Source organism: Chiloscyllium plagiosum, unplaced genomic scaffold (genome assembly GCF_037043375.1).
Source record: "Chiloscyllium plagiosum isolate Xiang-an unplaced genomic scaffold, Cpla_swu_hap1 HiC_scaffold_28, whole genome shotgun sequence".
Classification (NCBI taxonomy): Eukaryota; Metazoa; Chordata; class Chondrichthyes; order Orectolobiformes; family Hemiscylliidae; genus Chiloscyllium; species Chiloscyllium plagiosum.
Window position 1 is genome coordinate 22,777,715 of NW_028270166.1, and position 27,040 is coordinate 22,804,754.

Sequence of the window (27,040 nt, forward strand, 5' to 3'; positions counted from 1 at the left end):
ATGAATGGATCACAAATGGTTAGGTTTTCATTACTAAGATGGATAGCTCATCCTAACATGGCACAATGAATTGGTTTAAAAGGCTCTGTTAAACTTAACAATTGTTTTGTGGAGGTGGGGGATGGATTGTATTGTGCCTACTTATCCTGGAAGTAAATCATAGGTAACTGTGGGGCTATGTAACTACCAGTGTGAGCTGATCTGTTATATTAAAAGTTGTTTGGTCCCCAGTCTTTATCTCTCACACCTCCCTCAATCCTACCTTCCTCCATAGCTCCTCCAGGCCAACTAGTTCCCCCACCTATCTCCTAATGCCCCCTCATATTCTCCATATCCTTCATAATTCCCATGTCCCCTTCTACACCATGCTGCCCCTCTATCCACTCACTCAATATCCACTATTGGCAGGGATCATGTGGAGATGAATCAAAAACCTTTTAATAATCTAATTGATCTTTCACTCATGCACAATCATTACAAGAAAACTTCTATTCATAAATTCCATTCAAAGATTTTAAATTCTCTAAATATTTAATCTCTTGTAAAAATAAAGAAACTTCTATTCAGATCTCACATTAAAGTCAACTAATCTTTCAATGGTTTCAAAAAATAGCAAACTTAGAACACCCTGATGTGATATTTGTATCTTTTGAAACTCAACCGAGTATTCATTTGACATAATAATAGTCCTTTGGAAATGCCAACAATAAACTCTACTGAAGCTACATGACCAGATAGTAATTTATTTTCTAACCTTCAACAGCAAACCAAAGCAGTCCAGCATGGTATCTTTTTATTAACACTCACTGACAGCTTAAACGTGTGTTTTTCCTAACTGTACAGAGAAGGGCATTTCAAGAAGTTACGATCATGACATCTAAATAGACCTTACCCACCCTTCAAGAGTGTTTACATCTACTCCATCAAATTTTGACCCCCACACTGTGAGTTAAGGTTCTTAGACCTGCCAAAATGGGATTTGTTTAAATTCAGCACAGAATTCAAATTCCCTACCGAGTTTGAGTTTCCCTTCTATATGATTGATGTTCCCCTCCCCACACTTCCTCCGAGGAGTACAAATTGAATTAATTAAGTGAAATTGACATTTTTGCAGTTGGGCCATTTGAAAAGGCTGGTGGAGTTTTGCTGACTGTGAAAATCTGGCCCTAAGAGTCAGAAAAGGATATAGTTACGTTAAATGAGTATGCAGAAATATTTGCAGGTGAAGTGCAGTATGAAAGAATGTGAAGTTATCCACTTTGATAGGAAGAACAGAAAGACAAAATATTATTTAAACAGAAAGCGACACCAGAATGCTGCACTACAGAGGGACCGGGGTGTCCTTATAAATGAAATATAAAAAAGATGCCATGCAAGTAATTGGGAAGGCAAATGGAATATTGGTCTTCATTGCAATGGGATAGACTGTAAAAGTGGGGAAATTTTGTTATAATTGTATTGGGCTTTGGTGTGACACCTTGAGTACTGTGTACAGTTTTAGTCTCCATATTTAAAGAGGGATATTTTTGGGTTGGAGGCAGTTCAGGGCAGGTGTACAAAGTTGATTCTTGGAATGAGAGCGTTTTCTTATGAGAAATAGCCTGACAGGTTTTGCCTGTACTATTTGGACTTTAGAACTACTGGGGGAGCCAACGGTTACAGGGAACAGATGGAAAAGTGGTATTGAGAGCAAGTTCAGATCAGCCATGACTTATTGAAATGCTTGAAGTGCCATATGGTCTATTCTTTCTTTCAGAGTTTATGTTCTTAAAGAAAGGTTAAAAAGAAGAAATTTGCATTAATATAGCACTATTCAAAGCTTCAATATGCCACAAACCTAAGTTAGGAAACTATGAGATGAATCTTAAATTTTTTTTTGACTAATTAGCAGATGTGTTGAGGGTTTTTTGCCGCAAGGTCTCAAGCATTTGTAAACATTCTCTTATCTGGTTCTAGCCCTATCTTACAACACATCATTCCCAGAACAACTCATTAGTCCTGGGGTACCCTCGTGTCCCTAGTATGTATACCATCTTTAAAAGGCCATTGCACATCTGGACAAGCAACAGAGACTGAGGGGTGTCTTTATAAAGGTTTATAAAATCATGAGGGGCACAAAGAAAATGAATAGCCAAGGTCTTTTCCCCAGGTTGAGGGAGTCTAAAACTAGAGGGCATAGGTTTATGGTGAGAGGGGTGAAATCTAGTCCTTAGCTGCCCTGCATTTTTCCAGGACAAGGCATTTAAGGGAAAGTTGGTGCCCTACAATGAGAGTAGGGACCTGGATGTCCTGCTGGATGGGAAGATGCGCAGATGGCATCAAGGTTAACTTTACAGACACTCCAAGATTTCCACAGACGGTGATCAACATCAGCATGCCAATCGTGGCATTGACATTTGATTCAGAAGTCATTGCTATGCACGGACCATGGATGTCTGCATATACCAGCCTGGTCTGAGGTTCCCATCTGGGTCAGTGCAGTCTGAGCTGCCTGTTGAATTTCAGAACATTTGAATGGAGAAGGTCAATATCATGCACCCCCCCAGCCCAATTCTATCCTTGTAAGTACCATCACTGTCTCTCTGATACCTCAGACTCACTCTATCTCCGCTCCTGTACTCACCTCCCACCAAGGCTCATGCATTATCCTGATCACTATTGCCTGTAATATCTTTCCTGACCCGTAGTCATCCTACCCGACTCCCAACATAACTAACCCTGAATGCCCTGTGCGCTGCCTACTCACTTGCTTAGGACACCTCTCCAACTGCACCAAAAGTATCAACTGTGGCAAACACTTTAATTCCTCATAATACCTACCTGCCTCTCATTCCAGGAGCAGAAGAGCTTAAATGAGGGCAGAAAGTTTAAAGATAGGTGATGTACTGTCTAACATTCAGCTCCTTACTCCTTACATGCATCCTTACTCTGATCACCTTGAGCAGGTCCTGACTGATTAGAGTCATAGAAAAATACAGCACAGAAACAGACGGTTCAGCCCAACTCATCCATGCCGACCAGCTACCCTAAATTAATCTGGTCCCATTTGCCAGCATTTTGCCATATCTCTCTAAACTCTTCCTATTCATGAACCCATCTAGATGACTTTTAAATGTTGTAATTATACCAGTCTCCACCACTTCCACTGGTAGCTCATTTCTGCATGAACAAGTTCCCCTTAGGTTTATTTAAATCTCACCCCTCTCACCTAAACCTATGTCCTCTAGTTTTGGACTCCCTCACCTTGGGATAAAAGACCTTGGCTCCCCATGATTTTATAAACCTCTATAACGTCACCCCTTAGCCTCCAACGTTCCAGGGATAAAGGCCGCAGCCTATTCAGTTTCTCCCTATAACTCAAACCCTCCAATCCCAGCAACTTCCTTGTAATATTTTTCTGCACCATTTCAAGTTTAACAATATCTTTCCTTTAGCAGAGAGATCAGAATTAAATGCAGTATTTCAAAAATGACCTATTTCCTGTTCATTTGCAACATGACCTTCCAACTCCTACACTCACTGCACTGACCAATAAAGGCAAGCTTATCAAATGACTTCTTCACTATCCTATCTATCTTGACTCCACTTTCAAGGAACTATGAATGTGTACCCAAGGTCTCTTTGTGCAGTAACACTTCCCAGGAGCCTAGTATTAAGTGTGTAAGTCCTGCCCTGATTTGCATCACCAAAATGCAACACCTCACATTTATCTAAATTAAACTTCATCTGCCAATCCTCGACCCAATCGCCCATTGGTTATGTCCAGGTCCCTGGATTTGTATTGGTAACTGTGCTTGAATGACTGGGCCCCTAAATAATAGCTTTCGCCCTTGACATGCCTGAGGCCTGCTGTCGACTATGACAAGCTTCCTAGCTTTGTGTCTGGGCTAAACAGCATGGAAATATAACCAAGTTATAAGCCTGGTTAACTCTGGCTGAGGAGGCAAGGTACAAAAGGCAAGACAAGGCTATGCAAGGAAAGGATGCCGCAAACTTTTGGGTAAGCTTAGAGTGAGTGAGTGCTAAGAGAGAAAGTGAATATTTTTGAGCCTCAGCATGGTCCAGAGTTTCTGTCCATGAGCATGTAGTGTCCTTTCAGCAACATTAGAATGATAAAGCATTAAAGTACTGAAGTGTTCTATAAGTGGATCGGAGAAGAAGAAGGTTCTTAGGGACTGAAACATGTTGGTTACCAATGACTGTGGATATGGGATGCATGTAGCTAGTGCTCATAGCGCATTCCCTGAAATGTTGATGCCCAGCATCTAATCAGGAGGTTCTCTAAAGTAAGTTGTGAGCTGAAATTGCCAGGTCCCCACTCTGATTTCTATGTTGAGAATTCCCAGAGTCTAGTTTGTTCGGTGAGTTTGGTAAAATGGGCATTTGAGTATTAACGAGTCAAGGTGTGGCACTAATGAGATGTTTGATAAGCAACGGTCCCCTCATTTGGATACTCTCTAATGCCTAACAAGTCAAGACACTTGGATAAAGCATAAAAGATGGAGCAAGATGCTCCAAACATTGAGATAGATCTCTCTGGACTTCTCATCTGAATCTGCCACAAATCTTGCCACGGCACATGTTGCTCAGTTCCCAATAAGATTCCACCCATTGCAATCAAATTGCACCCAACAAGGTTGCACAAACAGCAATTAAATAAATGACTAAATGTTTTAGTATGTTAGTTGGCCTCTCAGCCTTTTCTTCAAGCAAGGCAGGATGAGCATTCTATTGAGTAAATTTGCCACTGTTTGAAAAATAACACCACTAATAATGTTACACGCTTTTAATAATATGCTGAATCAGCTTATGTGCTCAAGCAATAGGTTCTGACTCAGGATCACAATGATTATCACTGAGCTGAGACTGCTAGATATTTCCCTTAAATCAAAACAACCTCTATTAGAACATTTCAACTCTATTGGGAATGATGAAAGTTCCATACCATTCCATACCTTAGAATAACTAATAGCATTCATGCAAAACATAGTGCAGATTTAATTCCAGAACTAACAGGTGTAGGAAAAGATCGAGACATGCTATGCATTTAAGAGCTAGCACTAGGTTATATGTTTCAGTACAAATATATATTTCATAAATATGGCATGAATTTGCTTGAGCACAATACCTTCGAATCTTTACAGGGAGCGGTGGTGGCTGTGGGTTTGAAGAATCGGCCATCTGCATTTGGGTTTTACTCAGTGGCTTTCTTCTCTCTTCACTGACAAAAAGTTCAGATGGAGTTGTGTAGGTGACTGTTTTATCATTACATCTCAGAAAGCGTGCCTGATGCCAATATGTATCCAAATTCTCATAAATGTTGTCCTCGTCAGACACCTGCTCAAAGTTGCCGTTGACAGTATTGTCGATCGTTAGTGTTCTGTGTTTTTGTTTAGTGTTTAACAGAGTTCGCTGAGGATTGGCATACTGTACAGAGTGGCAGGGTCTTCTGTTACCCTGTTTGGGAGATTCAGGGCTGTTCATTTTACCTTTCCAAGGGTTAGGATTACTAAAAAATTGCTGCCTTTTCCTCGTGGCACTGTTCATTGCAGAAGATACATCCACTTGTGGTTTCTCTTTGGTAGACACCATATATGACTGGGAGGAATTGTCGTTGTATAATGTTCTGTATCGCGGACTTGTTGCTTTCCTTGTTGACATGCTGCAATGCTGTGAAGGAATGTTGCAATAATCGCTTTCCATTTGAAATTTCTTCAATCGATGTCCATTTCTATTTAAAGAAGAAAACTATAGTGAGCTTTCTCACATTGATGATTTATTTTTGCACATTACAATTCAGAATTGAAACTGATTATGAATAATTCTTGTTGCGTTGAGCAGGAACTATTGAAGTTCATCTTTTTGTTTTAAAATCTTCAGTTCCAAGAAGAAAATCCAGCCACCCTAGAATTCCTTGTCTATAAATAAACCACTTATCAGGGTTATCATCAAGGTGTTAGAGGTTGGGGTGGGGGAAGCGAGTACAAATTGGGGCAGTTATTCAGATTCCCTTTGTTTCCTGTCTGCGGCTGTAACTTTATACTCCACATTGTAAATGTTCTCAGTGTCTTTTGCTAATTTGTTGGCAGCAGTTCTTGTGAAATTAAATTCTTCATAGAGTTTCGTTCATCCCTTGTGGTTCTCCTGAAATAATTCAGCATCTTCCATGTTGTTTGCTGTGTATAAAGACGATTTCTTTCCGAACCATGAAATAAGGCCTGTTTTCAACCATCCGAACGAATCTTCTGTTGGTGCAAAAGCTTCCTGTGCTCTGGTTGCCGTGGTTTCTATGGCATCCAATGAATACACTTATTGAGATTATGAGCGAAACTTCTTTATGGTGTCATTGCTACAGTATTGACTATCGTAATTTAAAATCAAACTCGCTCTTCCTGTATATCTCACATTCATAAAACGTATCCCTTTTGAGCTGCAATAACGCAAATTTGGAAGACTTTTGCATTGGTTGTGTGGACTTTGTAATTCTGATGTTTTATTATTTTGCCAAATGCCAACAAAAAATGTAAAATGTGTTACTTTGAAAATTTAATTTCCAAATTATCTTAAACTACAGAAACTGAATTTCAAGCATTGCAGTTAGTGTACACTCTTCTAACCTGGGTTGCTGTTAACGTGCTTTATATTCAATATATATTTGTAGAATAATGAATATCCATGTGTGCCTTTAAATAATGAATGGTATTTTGTCACTAGTCACACTACAATGATAATGAGCATATTGACTAATTATTGCAATCAATCTCTAGTCATTTGTCGATAATATAAGGTACAGAGAACATCAATTCTGCAAAACTGTAGGAACTAAGGATCCAAAATAAACTGTTTTCTCCCATGCTTGCTAACATGTGTCATGTTGTCATACCTCCAACTGTAAAATATATCTCAAAATATTATTTTACAAAAGAATAAGGCTTCCTCTAAGACTGAGATTAGAATAGTTTTTTTCTCTAAGACAGCTGTTGGTCTATGGAATTGTTTGCCTCAAATAGTAGTGGAGGCTGAATTATTGAATATGCTCAAGGCTGAAACAGATCAATTTCTTTGATCAACAAGGGTGTCAAAGGTTATGGCAAGTAGGTAAGAAAATGAAATTGAAGCCCTGATCAAGTAATGACGTTTGGAACTATATTGTTGCACATTCTCTGTTACTGGATCAAAATCGTGGAACTCCTGTGATAGTTCTACGGCTTTTGGAGATGTATTTTGTCCTGGTTTTTTAGGAAGAAAGGTTGAGACAGAAGTGCTGAGCAGTCTGCTTAAAGCTAATACAGTGAACAATTTGTGAGGCCTTGAATTTTAAAAAAAATTGAAACAATAGAAACAGCATCTGAATGGGTAGCGTCAGACTCACACAGAACCAGGATATTTAGTTTAATTTTCTGAATACTCGGGACTTGAAGTTGGATGTAAAAGCTCTTATTCCTCTCTCTGTTACAGTTAAAAGCTGGTGTTCGCTTCCTGCTGCTACAATTACACGTGAAACAAGCGTTTTTATTGAATTTGCCTTTGCCAATGGTGTGTTTATTGGATGTTACTATGTTGGAACAGTTATTTAGTATAGTTAATATGCACATTGTTTTGTTAAACATTTTGATAAAATTGTAGTTGAGCCAATTCTTTTATTTTTGTTTCGTCTGTATTTTAACAGTAGTGCAAAAATAACGTGTTTTGCTTTAAGTTGAATAGTTTAACCAATTGAATTGCATCTGGAACGCAAAGCCTTACACTTACCTTTAAAATAAGGAAATGTTAAGATCTAGGCTTTCTTCCTCATATATTTTGAGGATATTTGGTCAGATCCATAACAGGCCTTTCCCAGCAATACTGTGGGTGTAATTCACACTCCAAGTACTACTGAAGTTTAAGAAGGCAACTCAACACTGTATTCGCACATACACTTAAGGATGAGAAATAAACACTGGCTTTTCAGTGATACCAACATCCCATGAGCAATTTTTTTAAAAGATTACCATGACAGAATAGCAGAGCATAGACATGGGGGGAAGTGGTCACCTCCTGCTCCTAATCCTTGGATGTGGAAGTTACATCCATGGAAGTTGTAGAGAAGGTGAATAGGGTATTGCATGTCCTTAGGACCCAGTTACAATTAAGAAAAAGGTTTGATGAAGTCAGGAGGAGTGCCAAAGTAAGCAAACAAATCTTTACATACATTATTAATATTGTCATTTAGTTTAAATGGCATGAACCAAATGGTATTGTTAAACTGAATTACATCAGTGTTTCATAATGCCATAAGCTCCTCAGAAATTAAAAAGAAAGAATCGAAATGCAAAACAAAGATTTTATTTTCATTCATGATTACTTTGGCTTTTTCAAGGAATGTAATGATCTAATATCAGGGCAGAAATGTAACCCAGGATCTAATAAAAGTTTGCAAATTATTCACAGAAATAACTGCTGTAAGACTTCCTAACATTATCATATCCTGTTACAGTAATATTATAGCCATAACCTGATAGCAATTAAAACAATCTTGGTATTGTGTTACCTTGCTGCCATTTTGTCTCTAAGTTGGAAAAAAAATGGTCTTAACGGGTTTCAATGACTATGGCACATTCCAACAGATGTTTTCTTGTTGAATTTATGTATATAAAATAGCAAATCAATAACAACACAATCCTGAGAAAAGAGAATAGTAAAGTGTACCTTGATATCCAACAGGTGAATGGAATATCAGTCTATAGCAACTTCATTTTGTTATAAGTAAGAATTTGCTTCAAGTTCCTCATTATTTTTACTCTTTAACTGCATTATTTGGATATGTAAGGGAATTGTCCCATTCCAGATCTTGTTTTGAGATGGCTTTGTCTATAATATTTTCTAATGGAGAAACATGATTGGCATAAAAGTACAACAAAAATGTGAGAAATGCAAATAGAACTGTCCAGCGCCTGGACCACTCAGATTAAATGCCTGGATGGATGACCAACCTGAATTCAGTGAAAGTTGTTGCAGATAATGGTATGATCCATTGCTCAGCCTTGGCAGCTATTCTAACACTTATCTGAGCAAGGAGGTCTCACTTTTCTGCCCAGTTTCAGTTTCTTTTTTCACTGTCCTTGTTAAATCCAGGAGGAGCAGGAATGATCCTTGCAAGATATTGAGGCCTTCCCTTCCTGGATTTTGATCCTTCACTTCAGGAAGGATCTCCTGGAATGACTTAACTCACACTTACCTTGTCTTCTGTGATTTGGAGATGCTAGTGTTGGACTGGGTGTACAAAGTTAAAAATCACAAATTACAAAGTTAGAATACCATGATAGAAGTGAAACTAACAGATGAAAGGCTTGACAGACAATCAATTTTTCAATGCATAATTTCAGTTACATCACACTGTAAACTTTTGCTCTAAATTCTGTGTGTTAGGATTGAGCCCTCTACTACCACCTGATGAAGGAGCGAAGCTCCGAAAGCTAGTGTGCTTCCAATTAAACCTGTTGACTATAACCTGGTGTTGTATGATTTTCAACTTTGTCTTTTGTGGGTCATCTGATTACATATTGACTGGGTGGCCATTTCCTCCCCCATCCCTTATATTCAGGGTGAGGTGAGTCTTAAGTATTTTCAGTGAGGCTTTGGAATTAAAAAACTGAGGGCCTGTTTTCATTTGCAGAGGATGAGCTACTGCCCACTCCCTTGAAACCTGCTTGAATGTGGGTTTTGTTTAGAAGCAGCCTTCTCCTTGCTGTGGCAAAAAGAAAGTTAACTTGAGTAATATGTCAAGTAACTTAACCTCAAGATGTTAAAAAGAATTAGATCGCTTTCTTAAAACTAAGGAGAAGATGTGGAATCAATTAAATGAGAAATACTAAATTCTAAGTATTTCCTGCAACATGTATTTTCTCCATTAAAATAAAGCCATTACAAATTAACCAATTCTGATTAATCGTTTGCCTCCCAGCTCCTTATCATATTGGCATAACCTTCTACTGTACAAGCATGGATGCTGCCACATGAGGCAGTCTGGTAAATTAGCTTCCTCAGGCATCTCAGTAAAACTCCTGAGGTAAATACGACAGAAGTTGTCTTTGATGGCCAATACATTAGCAGAAGGTGTTGTTTCTGAGCCCAAATAAGGTCGCACTCTCTGGCAAAGCTTACTCAAATGCTACAAGCTTACTGTTTGACAATTAGCACTGCAGTTGGCTTTCTAATGAAGAGATACTGTAGCATCTGTTTTTACAGTAATGAGATTACTTAGTCAGATAAGTATAAGGTTTTGTGCTTAGAGCTCTCATGTTACCCACGTACGCTTCCAATGTGTGACGAAGTCATCTTTAATTCAAATGCAGGCAATACTACTTTCCAGATCAAGATGTTGTGTGGGTCTAGGAGAAAATGTAAAAAAGCAACAAAATTAGAAGAGAACAGACCGATGGAGAACGGGGTTACTGATGAAAATCAAAAGAGTCCCATGGTACAAGGACAAAAGCAGGGTACAGCTGACTCTGGGCTTCCACCTGCTCCTGCACCTCCTCCTCCCCCTCCTGCTCCACGCATTAGGCCCAGGCTGATATTTCACACGCAGCTGGCTCATGGCAGTCCGACTGGCAGGATCGAAGGCTTTACCAATGTTAAAGAACTATACACCAAAATCGCAGAGGTCTTTGAGATCTCACCAGCCGAGGTGGGTATAGCTGAGAGAGTAAGCTATCATTCTTTATTAACGTTTTACTTCAATACTTTGAATGCTTGAGTTAAAGGAAATTCTTTTATATATGCAAGACCTGTACAACATAAAAACATGTGAGGAGTTTCTTTCTGGAGAGTGGTATAATTGTACGCTAGTTAGATTTCTGAACTTAGACCAAGTATCCAACATTATATAATTAAAATGTTATGAATGTTTCATATAGATTTTAAAACCTATTTTGTGTACAAAAATTTGTAAATTTTTTACCTTGGCAAATTATTGCTTAGCAGGTATGATTAATATTATTGAATATATGGTATTCCTCTATCCATATGTTGGAGTTACCATAATTAAAAAGAAACAGACTAATTTATGTGTTCAGAATATGTCAAAGAAATGCTGTATGAGTATATTGGCTTACAGATTCTTAATTTGGGGAAATGATGGTATCAAAACTATGATTCTGAATCTGAAATTTGTGTCATGATGAGTTACTCTGTAGGCTCATTGTGTCATTAGTACTTATTTGCTTTCCCATCTGTTTCGGTGTCCTCTGTAAACTTAGCTATATTGCATTCACATTTCTCACCCAAGTCACATTGTCAATAATTGTGGCACCAGCAGTGATCACTGTTGGTTGCCTTCCTGAAAATGCCCCCCTCCCCATTCCAACTGTCTTCTACTAGTTAGCCAATCCTCTATGAAGGCTATTATACTACACCCAAAAACATGGCCTCTTACTTTATGTTGCCTCATGTATGGTATCTTATTGAATACCTTATGGAAACCCAAATATATGTGCACTGGTGCCATTACCTATCTTTATTGTTACCTCCTCAAATCATTCAAATAAATTTGCCAAGTGTGATTTCCATCATAAAGCCATGTTGACCCTGCTTTATTAGTATTACATCCCTTATAATAGACTCTAACTATTTCCTTATAACAGACATGAACATAACTAGAATGGAGCTACTTGTTGTATATCTCCCTCTCTTTTTGAATAGGGTGATGCATTGACAGTTCTCCAATACTCTGTAACTTTTCCAGATCTAAGGATTCTTGGAAGATTACTAGCAATGCATCCATAATCTCCATAGCTACCTCTTATAATATCCTAGAATGCAACTCATTACACTTAGAGCCCAGTTTCCCTGATACTTTTTATCTCGTGATAGTTATTGTATTTAGTTCTCTCCCACCTTTTTTCCCTTGATTATTTATAAGTTGTGGAATGTTACTAGTGTCCTCTACCATAAAACCTGATGAAAGTATTTATTAAACTACTCTGCTAATTCCTGATTCCCCATTTTTATTTATGCAACATCATTCTCTAAGGAGCCTGTGATCACTTTGACCTCTGTCTTCCTTTCTATATATTTAAAGAAGCTCATAATTTTCTTTTTTATATTAGGGGCTAACTTACGACCAAAGTTTATTTCCTCCTTTTTTCTTCCTTGATCTTGTTTTTTAAAACTTTCCCTATCCTTTGGCCCTGCTGATCTCAGCCATGGCATAAGTTTTCTTCTTTCAGTTTGGTACTATCCTTAACTTATTAATCATGGTTAGTTTATCCTCTTCCTAGAATCCTTCTTCCTCATTGGGATAAATATTTGTCGAAGTCGCAATGTCTGCCACTGTTTGTCAGCTGCTTTTCCTCAAAGCTCCTTTCACAGTCCACTCCAGCAAACTCTGCATTCATTCCTTTGTAATTACCCTAATTTAAGACCATAAGACCATAAGACATAGGAGTGAAAGTAAGGCCATTTGGCCCATCGAGTCCACTCCACCATTCAATCATGGCTGATGGGCATTTCAACTCCACTTACCCGCATTCTCCCCGTAGCCCTTAAGTCCTTGTGACATCAAGAATTTATCAATCTCTGCCTTGAAGACATTTAGCGTCCCGGCCTCCACTGTACTCCGAGGCAATGAATTCCACAGGCCCACCACTCTCTGGCTGAAGAAATGTCTCCGCATTTCTGTTCTGAATTTACCCCCTCTAATTCTAAGGCTGTGTCCACGGGTCCTAGTCTCCTCGCCTAACGGAATCAATTTCCTAGCGTCCACCCTTTCCAAGCCATGTATTATCTTGTAAGTTTCTATTGGATCTCCCCTTAATCTTCTAAACTCCAATGAATACAATCCCAGGATCCTCAGCCGTTCCTCATATGTTAGACCTACCATTCCAGGGATCATCCATGTGAATCTCCGCTGGACACGCTCCAGTGCCAGTATGTCCTTCCTGAGGTGTGGGGACCAAAACTGGATACAGTACTCCAAATGGGGCCTAACCAGAGCTTTATAAAGTCTCAGTAGCACAACGGTGCTTTTATATTCCAACCCTCTTGAGATAAGTGACAATGTTGCATTCGCTTTCTTAATCACGGACTCAACCTGCATGTTTACCTTTAGAGAATCCTCGACTAGCACTCCCAGATCCCTTTGTACTTTGGCTTTATGAATTTTCTCACCGTTTAGAAAGTAGTCCATGCTTGTATTCTTTTTTCCAAAGTGCAAGACCTCACATTTGTTCACATTGAATTCCATCAGCCATTTCCTGGACCACTCTCCCAAACTGTCTAGATCCTTCTGCAGCCTCCCCACTTCCTCAGTACTAACTGCCTGTCTACCTAACTTCGTATCATCGGCAAACTTCGCTAGAATGCCCCCAGTCCCTTCATCCAGATCATTAATATATAACGTGAACAGCTGCGGCCCCAACACCGAACCCTGCGGGACACCGCTTGTCACCGGCTGCCATTCCGAAAAAGAACCTTTTATCCCAACTTTCTGCCTTCTGTCAGACAGCCAATCCTCAATCCATACCAGTAGCTCACCTTGAACACCATGGGCGCTCACTTTACTCAGCAGCCTCCTGTGTGGCACCTTATCAAAGGCCTTTTGGAAGTCTAGATAGACCACATCTACTGGGTTTCCCTGGTCTAACCTACTTGTTACCTCTTCAAAGAATTCCAACAGGTTTGTCAGGACTACTCTCACCAGTATCATCTTTCCTTGTTATTTAAGTTTTGCATAGTTGTTACTGACCTACATCTCACACTGAATACTAGATTCTATCATGTTAGGATCACTGTTTCCTAAAAGATGCTTTCCTCTGAGTTTGTTTATTAAACTTGCCTCATTACATATGCTGGATCCAAAATAGCTTGATCCCTGGTTGAATCCATAATTGTTGTAGGAAACTATCCCAAATACAGTATACTCTATGAATTTCGTCTCTTGCCGAACTTTGCCAATTTGATTTTCCCAATCTACATGGTGATTAAAGTCACCCACGAATAATTTATTGTCTTTTTTCCATTCCCTTACTATCTCCTGATTTATCTTCTGGCCTACAGTATAGCTACTGGCATAGGGCATATGACTAGTCTCACCAGTATCATCTTCCCTTGTTATTTCTTATCTTCATCATTATGGGTTCTACAGCTTCCGATCCAAGAATATTTCTTGCTATCATACTTCTTCCAGCTCATACTAACAAGGCTATGCTTTCCTTCTTTTTGATAAGTCACACACTCCTGAATACAGTTGGTTCTGCTATAAGGTGGTAGTTCTGTTCTCGTGCAATCCTGTGTTGTAAGAAAATGGTGTAATAGCATTACCATTTATAGTTGGGTTTGGAACCACATTAGAATCAATACATGCTTTAAAACTTTGCGCTTTAGAAACAATGTCTCGAATTCGTCAATCGTGTTATAGTAAATGAAACGTGTACTGCCTGTATTTAGTTTCCAGCTTTGTTCTCTGAAATAACTGCACAGGCCCCAGTGCCTCATCACTAAGCCATCCTTTATTTACACGTGCAGAGACATGGGCTGTGACCAGTTAGCTCAGAGCCAGTCCCCTCAGTGAGGAGAATCCTTAAGACTCCTGTTTATACCTGTCAGCCAGGGTTCCCCGATTTGCCCAGGTTATCAGCCCCAATCGAGGATCTCATATTCAATGAGACCCACCTGGTCCTCATGCCAATCACTACATTCTCATTTTATATATTTGATGTAGGCAGCATTTGTTGCTCATCCCTAGTTGCTCTGGAAATGGATGGCTTGGTGTGCTGTGCTATTTCAGAGAACAATTGAGAGCAAATCACATTACTGTGAGACTGGAATCATGACAGCTTTCCTTCACTAAAGTCCATTAATGACCTAACTGGCATTTTATGAAGATTGACAAATCTGGATTTTTATTGAACACAAATTCCACCATCTAAGGTGGGATTCAAACTTGGGTCCCCCCAGAACATCACAAAAACAGAAATTGCTGAAGAAACTCAGCAGGCCCAACAGCATCTGCAGACAAAAGAGTCACTTCTCAAGCAAAATGCTAACTCCATTTTTCTCTCCATTGATGCTGCCAGTCTTGCTGAGTTTCTTCAGCAATTTTTGTTTGTTTATGCTTATTGGGTTTGTATTATAGATCCCCTAATAGTCAGAGGGAAATTGAGAAACAAACTTGTAATGAGATCTCAGCTATCTGTAAGAATAATAGGGTGGTTATGTTAGGGGATTTTAACTTTCCAAACATATACTGGGACTGCTATGTTAAAGGTTTAAATGTAGAGGAATTTGTGAAATGCGTACAAGACAATTTTCTGATTCAGTATGTGAATGTACCTACTAGAGAAGATGCAAAATTTGACCCACTCTTGGGAAATAAGGCAGGGCAGGTGACTGGTGTGTCAGTGGGGGAGCACTTTGGGGCCAGCGACCATAATGCTATTAGTTTTAAAATAGTGATGGAAAAGGATAGACCAGCTCTAAAAGTTGAAGTTCTAAATTGGAGAAAGGCCAATTTTGATGGTATTAGGCAAGACCTTTCAAAAGCTGATTGGGGGCAGATGTTCGCAGGTAAAGGGATGGCTGGAAAATGGGAAGCCTTCAGAAATGAGATAACGAGAATCCAGAGAAAGTATATTCCTGTCAGGGTGAAAGGGAAGGCTGATAGGTATAGGGAATGCTGGATGCCTAAAGAAATTGAGGATTTGGTTAAGAAAAAGAAAGAAGCATATGTAAGGTATAGACAGGATAGATCAAGTGAACCTTAGAATAGTATAAAGGCAGTAGGAGTATACTTAAGAGGGAAATCAGGAGGGCAAAAAGGGAACATGAGATAGCTTTGGCAAATAGAATTAAGGAAAATCCAAAGGGTTTTTACAAATACATTAAGGACAAAAGGGTAACTAGGGAGAGCATAGGGCCCCTCAAAGATCAGCAAGGCGGCCTTTGTGTGGAGCTGCCGAAAATGGGGGAGATACTAAACTTGTATTTTGCATCAGTATGTACTTGGAAAAGGATATAGAAGATATAGACTGTAGGGAAATAGATGGTGACATCTTGAAAAATGTCCATATTACAGAGGAGGAAGTGCTGGATGTCTTGAAACGCATAAAAGTCGATTAATCCCCAAGACCTGATGAGGTGCACCCGAGAACTCTGTGGGAAGCTAGGGAAGTGATTGCTGGGCCTTTTGCTGAGATATTTCTATCATCGATAGTCACATCGATAGATGAGGTACCGGAAGACTGGAGGTTGGCTAACGTTTAAGAAGGGTGGTAAGGACAAACCAGGGAACTATAGACCAGTGAGCCTGACCTCGGTGGTGGGCAAGTTGTTGGAGGGAATTGTGAGAGACAGGATGTACACGTATTTGAAAAGGCAAAGACTGATTAGGGATAGTCAACAAGGCTTTTTGCATGGGAAATCATGACTCACAAACTTGATTGAGTTTTTTGAACAAGTAACAAAGAGGATTGATGAGGGCAGAGCAGTAGATGTGATCTATATGGACTTCAGTAAGGTGTTCGACAAGATTCCCCCATGGGAGACTGATTAGCAAGGTTAGATATCATGGAATACAGGAGAACTAGTCATTTGGATACAGAACTGGCTCAAAGGTAGAAGGCAGAGGGTGGTGGTGGAGGGTTGTTTTTCAGACTGGAGGCCTGTGACCAGTGGAATGCCACAAGGATCAATGCTGGCTCCTCTACTTTTTGCTACTTACGTAAATGATTTGGATGCGAGGTACAGTTAGTAAGTTTGCAGATAACACCAAAATTGGAGGTGTAGTGGACAGCGAAGAGGGTTACCTCAGATTACAACAGGACCTTGACCAGATGGGCCAATGGGCTGAGAAGTGGCAGATGGAGTTTAATTCAGATAAATGCGAGGTGCTGCATTTTGGGAAAGCAAATCTTAGCAGGACTTATAATGGTAAGGTCCTAGGGAGTGTTGCTGAACAAAGAGACCTTGGAGTGCAGGTTCATAGCTCCTTGAAAGTGGAGTCGCAGGTAGATAGGATAGTGAAGAAGGCATTTGGTATGCTTTCCTTTATTGGTCAGAGTATTGAGTGCAGGAATTGGAAAGTCATGTTGCAGTTGTACAGGACATTGGTTAGACCACTGTTGGAATATTGCGTGCAATTCTGGTCTCCTTCCTATTGGAAAGATGTTGTGAAACTTGAAAGGGTTCAGAAAAGATTTATAAGGATGTTGCCAGGGTTGGAGAATTTGTGCTATAGGGAGAGGCTGAACATTCTGGGGCTGTTTTCCCTGGAATATTGGAGGCTGAGGGGTGACCTAATAGACATTTACAAAATTATGAGGTGCATGGATAGGGTAAATAGGAAAGTCTTTTCCCTGGGGTCAGGGAGTCCAGAACTAGAGGCCATAGGTTTAGGGTGAGAGGGGAAAGATATAAAAGAGACCTAAGGGGCAACGTTTTCACAGAGGGTGGTACGTGCATGGAATGAGCTGCCAGAGGATGTGGTGGAGGCTGGTACAATTGCAACATTTAAGAGGCATTTGGATGGGTATATGAATAGGAAGGGTTTGGAGGGATCTGGGTCGGGTGCTGGCAGGTGGGACGAGATTGGGTTGGGATATCTGTTCAGCATTTACGGGTTGGACCGAAGGGTCTGTTTCCCTGCTGTGCATCTCTATGACTCTATGACTCTATGTTTCAGATCTCCAACATCTGCAGTTCTTCGTTTTAGTCCCAGAACATTATCGGGGTCTTTGGATGGCTAGTCTAATGTCAACACCACGATGCCATCACTACCTTTGTTTGTGACCATATCTCTGTGATGGCATAAGATCATACTCATTAACCTCTATTTGTGCTATTAATTTATTGATTTTGGATATTTTGTCTTCTATTCTGAGTTTCATTTGCTGCTCTGCCATGCTGCAATGTTCTTTTGCTTTGTAAGCCATCATAGAATCATAGAAACCCTACAGTGCGGAAAGAGGCCATTTGGCCCACTCAGTTTGTTCTGACCCACCAAAGGGCATGTAGCTCTTTAGCTCTACCTTTTTTTGATTTGCCAGAACACTGGTCCCAGCAATACAGTATCTTGTTGGTTGAGGCTTATTTTCTGTGAGGACAATCTGTTCTGGGTGATTCAGGGTAAATAAAATATCAATACTATTCTTGTCAAGAAATATTGGTGAACTAATCATGCTGATAACTCCAAAATTGCAGATGGCAGTCAATGTCAATAATGATATATTTTGGCTTAAAATAGTGATAGCAATAATCATACTCTGAAGGGAAGTCAGCTCACCATTGTGGATGCTTTGAGAGACTTGAAGGATTCATGGAGCTTTGAAGACATGGCCTTGGCTTAATAATGTGTAAACGAAATCAAATTTTAGCTTTCACTTCAAGTGGTATATAAATGCCAAGACATATTTCCATAAAACTTTAACAATAGTACACAACTACCTGCAAGATCCCCTCCAGGCCATACACCATCTTGAGTTGAAAGGGTATTGCTGTTCTTTTAATGTCACATTATCGATGTTCCATAATCCCCTTGTCGACATCAATGTGGCAGCACCGACATCACAAATACTGCAGTGGTTCAAGAAGGTGGCTCACCATCATTTTGTTCAGAAAATTAGGGACAGATTATAAATATTGGCTCAGCTGGTGACATCCAAATCTCATAAAAAAGAATAATGTAAAAAAAAGAGTACTGTGGGCAATACTGGGCTCCATGCTAAAGAAAGAATATTCAGGTTTTAGACAAGACAAAATTACATTAACTGTGATGCTGCCTGGTGTGAGGAAATATAAACATAAAGAAAGATTTTTTAAATGGGCAATTTTTTCAATAGAATAACACTAATTACAGAGTGATATATGATAACACAGGTATTTAAACTGTGAAAGATTGAATCAGGATAAATAGAAGCAGATTGTTTGCAGTAGATGAGAAGTCCACAAAAAGATGAAAAGTAAGAGACTTAGAATCATGTTACCTAACAGAAATTGCTGACTTTAAAAAACTTTTAGCCTCATGCGTTAATTTTAATAGACAAAGCCTTACGTACTCACTCAAACTTGCTTGACAGCTGCACATTCACTTAGACTGCATCGAACACCTTCAACATTCACAACTAAACAAAAACACTTACACACTCTGCTTTTCATCTTACCACTTTACCAACAAATTGAACAAAATGTTTAGAAGAGTACCCATACATGTTGCTTGTCATTAGCTGCATGGGACCTTCTGTAACTAACATCAGGTGAATAGACAACAGGAACAAATATTCTTGACAACAGAGATTCGCAAAGTTGTTGAATTCACCTCCAGGGTTGCTCGAGATTAGGTTTTACACATTTCATTGTATTCCTGTACTTTGTACATGAGTACATGAGAGAATAAATCTAATTCTAAATCTGATCTAGTTCTAATTCTATTCTAATGGAGGTATATCAGAATAAAGTGGGTACAAGTGATTGTAGCAGGACTGAGATTGAATAATCAGCTTAGTCACTAGAAGGAATAATCATGTTGTTAAAATGTCAGAAGTCTGTCAGCACACATGGGCCAAAATGTTTACTTGTCAAACAAAAAAAAAAGCCTCTTATCTATCATTGCCCAATGTGGGGATATGTGAGAGTTGGATTTTCAATGTAGGAACATGCACGTTGCTGTCTGCCATATTGGGGCCTTTGCAATATTGGCAGTGCACAGGTGCAGCAGTTTCTCAGCCACTATCTGAAAGATATTTTGATGCGTAACCAGTGGGATTTCCTTTCCAGCTGTGCTGATATAAGCAGCCAACGATTGAAAGCACTGTACTTGCTGCCTTGCTGATTAAATTATTTCTGTTTTCATTAAAAGACCTTACAGAAAAGGAAACAATTTTGAAATTCCCCACCATCCAATCCTATGACAAATGCAGCCATGGGGGACTTCCTCAGATGAGGAAGGTAACGGTTGAAGTAATGAAATTTCAGTGATAAGAGCACGAAAACCTTTTGATTATACAGAAGAAGCATGCACTGTTTGCGCAACACACAAGATAAAGCAATAATGTTAGATAAAGCTAACATTGTTTTTCTAGCATGGTCTGGACAAATTCTCTAGCTAAAAGTGCAATAGTTGCAGTTGAATTCTGTTTCTGAAATTCATAACAAATATTTTATGTGTGTTGTGGATCGATGTTAAAAGAAATTGATTTAAGACCCAGAAATCAAAACAATGCCTAGATACGACTTTTAAGTTTAATTTTATTTTCCATAAATTCCAGATCCGTGAGGCGTTGATGTAGTGGTATTGCCACTGGACTATAATCCATAGCTGCTGACTAATCCAGTGGGGACATCAGTTTGTGTCACACCATCATTAGATGGTGAAATTTGAATTACAAGTTAATATAATGATGACCCGTAACTGTTGTCACAAAAATAATTCTGGTTCACTAGTGTGCCTTAGGAAAGGAAAGCAATCATTTTTAAGCTGGTCAGGCCTAAATGTGACTCCATCACAAAGTGGTTTGCTCAAAAATACCCTAGCAAGCCACTCGGTTGTACCTTTCCACTGCAAAGACTTCAAAAGTTACAGGGAGAAAGTGGTAAAATGAGGTTGAAAAACCTATCAGCCATGATTGAATGGCAGAGCAGACTCGATGGGCTAAATGGCCTAATTTCTGCTCCTATGTCTTACAGTCTTATGGTAAAAGGAATAAAAACAGATGCAGCAGCAGCATTGACCAAGCAGAATACACAGCCCTATTGATTTTACAAACTCCTGTTTACTAACATTTAGGGGCTTACACCAAAATTGAGACAGCCATTCCATGAACCTGTTAAGCATCATCCTGACATAGTTATATTCATTATCTTTCGATAATGTGCAAAATACCATGGTGAACTCTTCTCGGGAGATAGACGTCTTAGGAGTCCTCAACATGGGTAAGGAAATCTCCTGCTGATTATTACCTCTTGCCTCGATCAGCTAAGAAATTAGAAATCCTCAATGTTGAACACTATTTGGAGGAAGCACTAATGGAGGGAAGGGCATCAAATGTACTCTGGGTGAGGAGCTTCAATGTTCATCACCAAGAGTGGCTTGGTAGCACCACTACTTGCTGAGCTGACAAAGCCCTAAAGGACATAGCTAGGTCTACAACAAGTTATGAGAGGACAACAAATGGAATATCCCACTTGACTTTGTTCTCACCAATCCACACGTCAATTATGTGTCTGCCCATTACAGCATTGATAGGCGTAGCCAATACATGTGAAGAGGAAATTCTATCTTCACATTGAGGATACACTTCATTGTGTTATGTAGTACTACTACTGTGCTAAATGTGACAGAGTTCAAACAGAGTTAATAACACAAAACTCAATATCCATGAGGTGCTATGAGCCATCAGCAGCAACAGAAAATATTCAACACCAATCTGTAATCTCATGGTCTGGTATATCCCCCACTCTACCAATCAAGTTTAAAATCACAAAACACCAGTTTATGTCCAACAGGTTTATTTGAAAGCACGAGCATTCAGTGCGCTGCTCCTTCATCACATGGTTGTGGAGTATAAGGTCGTAAGACGCAGAATTTACAGCAAAAGTTTACAGTGTGATGCAACTGAAATGATATACTTGTATTGAAAAAGACCTGGATTGTTTGTTAAGTCTCTCATCTTTTAGAATGACCCTGTTGGTTTCAGTTCTTTCATATGTAAATCACAGACCTTTTTTTAAAAGTTACATTCTCAAGTGAACTTTAACAATAGGTGCCACGTCAGCTCAGATTAAGGTGTGAGGTTAAAATCTGTCTGTCTGTGTCCCAATGTTCAGACTGATTCTATTTCTACAAAAGGGATTTACAGAATCTGACATGGATTCATGCAGTCTTTGAACAAAATAAAATGTAATTCTGCAAGTACAAATTAACCCCACAAATTTATATGTGTGTGTGTGCGCGCGCATATGTGTGTGTTTGTGTATATATGTGTGCGCGCATATGGGTGTGTGTGTGTGTCGGGGTATGAGTGTCTGTTAGAGAGTATCTGTATGTGTGTGAGTGTAAAGGGGTGTAAGTCTGTGAGAGGGTACGTGTGTTGGTGTGTATGTAGGGGGTGTCTATGTGTGAGCGTACGAGAGAGAGAGACTGTGTGTGTGTGTATATATGTGTGTATATGTGCACGCTTGTGTGCGTATGTGTGAGATAGTGTGTAGCACAGTGGGGTCAGTTGTAGTGTGGCATGAACCCAAGGTCCCAGTTGAGGCCATGCTCATGGGTACTGAACTTAGCTATCAGCCTTTGCTTGGCCACTTTGCATTGTTGCTTGTCCCAAATGTCCGCCTTGAAGGATGGTCACCCGAAGGTCGAGGCAGAATGTCCTGGACTACTGAAGTGCTTCCCGACTGGGAGGGAACACTCCTGGCTGGTGATTGTTGTGCAGTGGTCCATCCATCTGTTGTCGTAGCTTCTGCTCAGTCTCGCCAATGTACCATGCCGCATGGCATCTTTGCCTGCAGTGAATGAGATAGATGAGATGTCTATCTCACATGCTCACACTCACATCTACACCACCACCCCGCCCCGACACGTACACACACCCATTTGCAAACACACACAGATAAGTTTGTGGGGTGAATTTGTACTTGCAGAATTACATTTTATTTTGCTCAAAAACTGCATGAATGCATGTCAGATTCTGTAAATCCCTTTTTTAGAAATAGAATCAGACTGAACTTTGGGATGCAGACAGACAGACAGACTTTAACCTCACACCTTCAATGCATTATCTGAGCTGACATGGCATCTATTATAGAGTCATAGAGATGTACAGCATGGAAACAGACCTTTTGGTCCAACCCATCCATGCTGGCCAGATATCCCAACCCAATCTAGTCCCACCTGCTAGCACCTGGCTCATATCCCTCCAAACCCTTCCTATTCATATACCCATTCAAATGCCTCTTAAATGTTGCAATTGTACCAGCCTCCGCCACTTCCTCTAGCAGCTCATTCCATACACGTACCACCCTCTGTGTGAAAAAGTTGCCCCTTAGGTCTCTTTTATATCTTTCCCCTCTTACCCTAAACCTATGGCCTCTAGTTCTGGACTCCCTGACCCCAGGGAAAAGACTTTGTCTATCTACCCTATCCATGCCCCTCATAATTTTGTAAATGTCTATTAGGTCACCCCTCAGCCTCTGCTGCTCCAGGGAAAACAGCCCCAGCCTGTTCAGCCTCTCCCTATAACTCAAATCCTCCAACCCTGGCAACATCCTTGTAAATCTTTTCAGAACCCTTTTAAGTTTCACAACATCTTTCTGATAGGAAGGAGACTAGAATTGCATGCAATATTCCAACAGTGGCCTAACCAATGTCCTGTACAGCTGTAACATGACCTCCCAACTCCTGTACTCAATACTCTGACCAATAAAGGAAAGCATACCAAATGCCTTCTTCACTATCCTATCTACCTGAGACTCCACTTTCAAGGAGCTATGAACCTGCAATCCAGGGTCTCTTTGTTCAGCAACACTCCCAGGACCTTACCATTAAATGTATAAGTCCTGCTAAGATTTGCTTTCCCAAAATGCAGCACCTCACATTTATCTGAATTAAACTCCATCTGCCACATCTCAGCCCATTGGCCCATCTGGTCAAGATCCTGTTGTAATCTGAGGTAACTTTCTTCGCTGTCCACTACATCCCCAATTTTGGTGTCATCTGCAAACTTACTAACTATACTTTTTATGCACACATCCAAATCATTTATATAAATGATGAAAAGTAGAGGACCCAGCACCGATCCTTGTGGCACTCCACTGGTCACAGGCCTCCAGTCAGAAAAATAACCCTCCACAATCACCCTCTGTCTTCTACCTTTGAGCCAGTTCTGTATCCAAATGGCGAGTTTTCCCTGTATTCCATGATCTAACCTTGCTAACCAATCTCCCATGGGGAAACTTGTCAAATGTCTTACTGAAATCCATATAGATCACATCTACTGCTCTGGCCTAATCAATCCTCTTTGTTACTTCTTCAAAAAACTCAATCAAGTTTGTGAGACGTGATTTCCCACACAAAAAGCCTTGTTGACTATCCCAAATCAGTCTTTGCCTTTTCAAATACATGTACATCCTGTCTCTCACAATTCCCTCCAACAACTTTCCCACCACTGACATCAGGCTCACTGGTCTATAGTTCCCTGGTTTGTCCTTACCACCCTTCTTAAACGTTAGCCAACCTCCAGTCTTCCGGCACCTCACCTGTGACTATCGATGAAAAAAAATCTCAGCAAGAGGCCCAGCAATCACTTCCCTAGCTTCCCACAGAGTTCTAGGGGACACCTCATCAGGTCTTGGGGATTTCTCGACTTTTATGCGTTTCAGGACATCCAGCACTTCCTCCTCTGTAATATGGACATTTTTCAAGATGTCACTATTTATTTCCCTACATTCTATATCTTCCATATCCTTCTCCACAGTAAATACTGATGCAAAATACTCGTTTAGTATCTGTCCCATTTTCTGCGGCTCCACACAAAGGTCGCCTTGCTGATTTTTGAGGGGTGAAAATGTGTTGCTGGAAAAGCGCAGCAGGTCAGGCAGCATCCAGGGAACAGGAGAATCGACGTTTCGGGCATAAGCCCTTCTTCAGGAATGAGGAAAGTTTGTCCAGCAGGCTAAGATAAAAGGTAGGGAGGAGGGACTTGGGGGAGGGGCGTCGGAAATGTGATAGGTGGAAAGAGGTCAAGTGAGGGTGATAGGTCAGACTGGGGTGGGGGCGGAGAGATCGGGAAGAAGATTGCAGGTTAGGAAGGCGATGCTGAAATCCGAGTTCATCCCTTGTGGTTGGAAGGTTCCTAGGCGGAAGATGAGGCGCTTTTCCTCCAACCGTCGTTTTGTTGTGGTCTGGCGATGGAGGAGTCCAAAGACCTGCATATCCTTGGTGGAGTGGGAGGGGGAATTGAAATGTTGAGCCACAGGGTGATTGGGTTGGTTGATCCGGGTGTCCCAGAGGTGTTCTCTGAAACGCTCCACAAGTAGCCGGCCTGTCTCCCCAATATAGAGGAGGCCACATCGGGTGCAGAGGATGCAATAGATGATGTGTGTGGAGGTGCAGGTGAATCTGTGGCGGATATGGAAGTTTCCTTTGGGGCCTTGGAGGGAGGTGAGCGGGGAGGTGTGGGCGCAAGTCTTGCACCTCCTGCGGTTGCAGGGGAAGGTGCCGGGAGTGGAGGTTGGGTTGGTGGGGGGTGTGGACCTGACGAGGGAGTCACGGAGGGAGTGGTCTTTATGGAATGCTGATGGGGAGGGGAGGGAAATATATCTTAGGTGGTGGGGTCCGTTTGGAGGTGGCGGAAATGACGGCGGATGATGCGCATAACATGGAGATTGGTGGGGTGGTAGGTGAGGACCAGTGGGGTTCTGTCCTGGTGGCGGTTGGAGGGGCGGGGCTCAAGGGCGGAGGAGCGGGAAGTGGAAGAGATGCGTTGGAGGGCATCGTCGACCACGTCGGGGGGGAAATTGCGGTCCTTGAAGAAGGAGGCCATCTGGGTTGTGCGTTTTTGGAACTGGTCCTCCTGGGAGCAGATGCGGCGGAGTCGAAGGAATTGGGAGAATGGGATGGCATTTTTACAGGGGGCAGGATGGGAGGAGGTGTAGTCCAGGTAGCTGTGGGAGTCGGTCGGTTTGTAGTAGATGTCAGTGTTGATTCGGTCGCCTGAGATAGAAATAGAAAGGTCGAGGAAGGGGAGGGAGGAATCTGAGACTGTCCAGGTGAATTTGAGGTCGGGGTGGAAGGTGTTGGTGAAGTGGATGAACTGTTCAACCTCCTCGTGGGAGCACGAGGCGGCGCCGATACAGTCATCGATGTAGCGGAGGAAAAGGTGGGGGGTGGGGCCAGTGTAGTTGCAGAAGATGGATTGTTCCACATATCCTACGAAGAGGCAGGCATAGCTGGGGCCCATGCGGGTGCCCATGGCTACTCCTTTGGTTTGGAGGAAGTGGGAGGATTGGAAAGAGAAGTTGTTCAGGGTGAGGACCAGTTCAGTCAGTCGAAGGAGGGTGTCAGTGGAAGGGTACTGGTCGGTACGGCGGGAAAGAAAGCAGCGGAGGGCTTTGAGTCCTTTGTGATGGGGGATGGAGGTGTACAGGGACTGGATGTCCATTGTGAAAATAAGGCGCTGGGACCGGGGAAGCGAAAATCATGGAGCAGGTGGAGGGCATGGGTGGTGTCCCGAACGTAGGTGGGGAGTTCTTGGACTAAGGGGGACAGGACGGTGTCAAGGCATGCGGAGATGAGTTCGGTGGGGCAGGAGCAGGTGGAGACAATGGGTCGGCCGGGGCAGTCAGGTTTGTGGATTTTGGGCAGGAGGTAGAAGCGGGAGGTGCGGGGTTGTGGGACTATGACGTTGGAGGCGGTGGATGGGAGATCCCCCGAGGTGATGAGGTTATGGACGGTCTGGGAGATGATGGTTTGGTGGTGGGGGGTGGGGTCATGGTCAAGGGGGCAGTAGGAGGAGGTGTCCGCGAGCTGGCGTTTAGCCTCAGCGGTGTAGAGGTCGGTGCGCCAAACTACTACCGTGCCTCCCTTGTCTGCTGGTTTGATGGTGAGGTTGGGGTTGGAACGGAGGGAGTGGAGGGCTGCACATTCCGAGGGGGCCTTTTGATTTTTGAGTGGGCCTATTCTCTCCCTACTTACCCTTTTGTCCTTAATGTATTTGTAAAAACCCTTTGGATTCTCTTTAATTCTATTTACCAAAGCTATCTCATGCCCCCTTTTTGCCCTCCTGATTTCCCTTTTAAGTATTCTATTATTAAAGTTCCCTTGAGAATGTAACTTTTAAAAAAAAGGTCTGTCATTTACATATGAAAGAGCTACAGCCAACATGGTCATTCTAAAAGATGAGAGACTTAACGAACACTCCAGGTCTTTTTCAATACAGGTATATCATTTCAGTTGCACCACACTGTAAACTTTTGCTGTAAATTCTGTGTCATACATACTCCACACCCACGTGATGAAAGAGCAGTGCTCCGAATGCTGGTGCTTCCAAATAAAACTGTTGGGCTATAA

At 41.3% G+C, this 27,040-nt stretch overlaps 2 protein-coding genes across 3 annotated transcripts in view; one reads left to right on the top strand and one right to left on the bottom strand.

Moving 5' to 3' along the window:
* peak3 (PEAK family member 3) overlaps positions 1 to 6,261 on the bottom strand; it is an 89,742-nt gene extending 83,481 nt beyond the window's left edge. The window contains exon 1 of the mRNA XM_043721176.2: positions 5,129 to 6,261. Within this exon, the coding sequence (XP_043577111.2) occupies positions 5,129 to 5,703 (575 nt within the window). The 5' untranslated portion in view covers positions 5,704 to 6,261. The remainder of the gene's footprint in view (positions 1 to 5,128) is intronic.
* A 4,078-nt stretch (positions 6,262 to 10,339) lies between these two features.
* The window catches only part of LOC122565097 (PDZ domain-containing protein GIPC3), an 88,156-nt gene continuing 71,455 nt past the window's right edge, over positions 10,340 to 27,040 (top strand). The window contains exon 1 of one of the 2 annotated variants that reach the window (XM_043720735.2): positions 10,340 to 10,687. In XM_043720735.2, coding sequence (XP_043576670.2) covers positions 10,358 to 10,687 — 330 coding nt within the window. In that variant the 5' untranslated portion in view covers positions 10,340 to 10,357. The remainder of the gene's footprint in view (positions 10,688 to 27,040) is intronic. The other variant, XM_043720736.2, reaches the window with a different exon arrangement.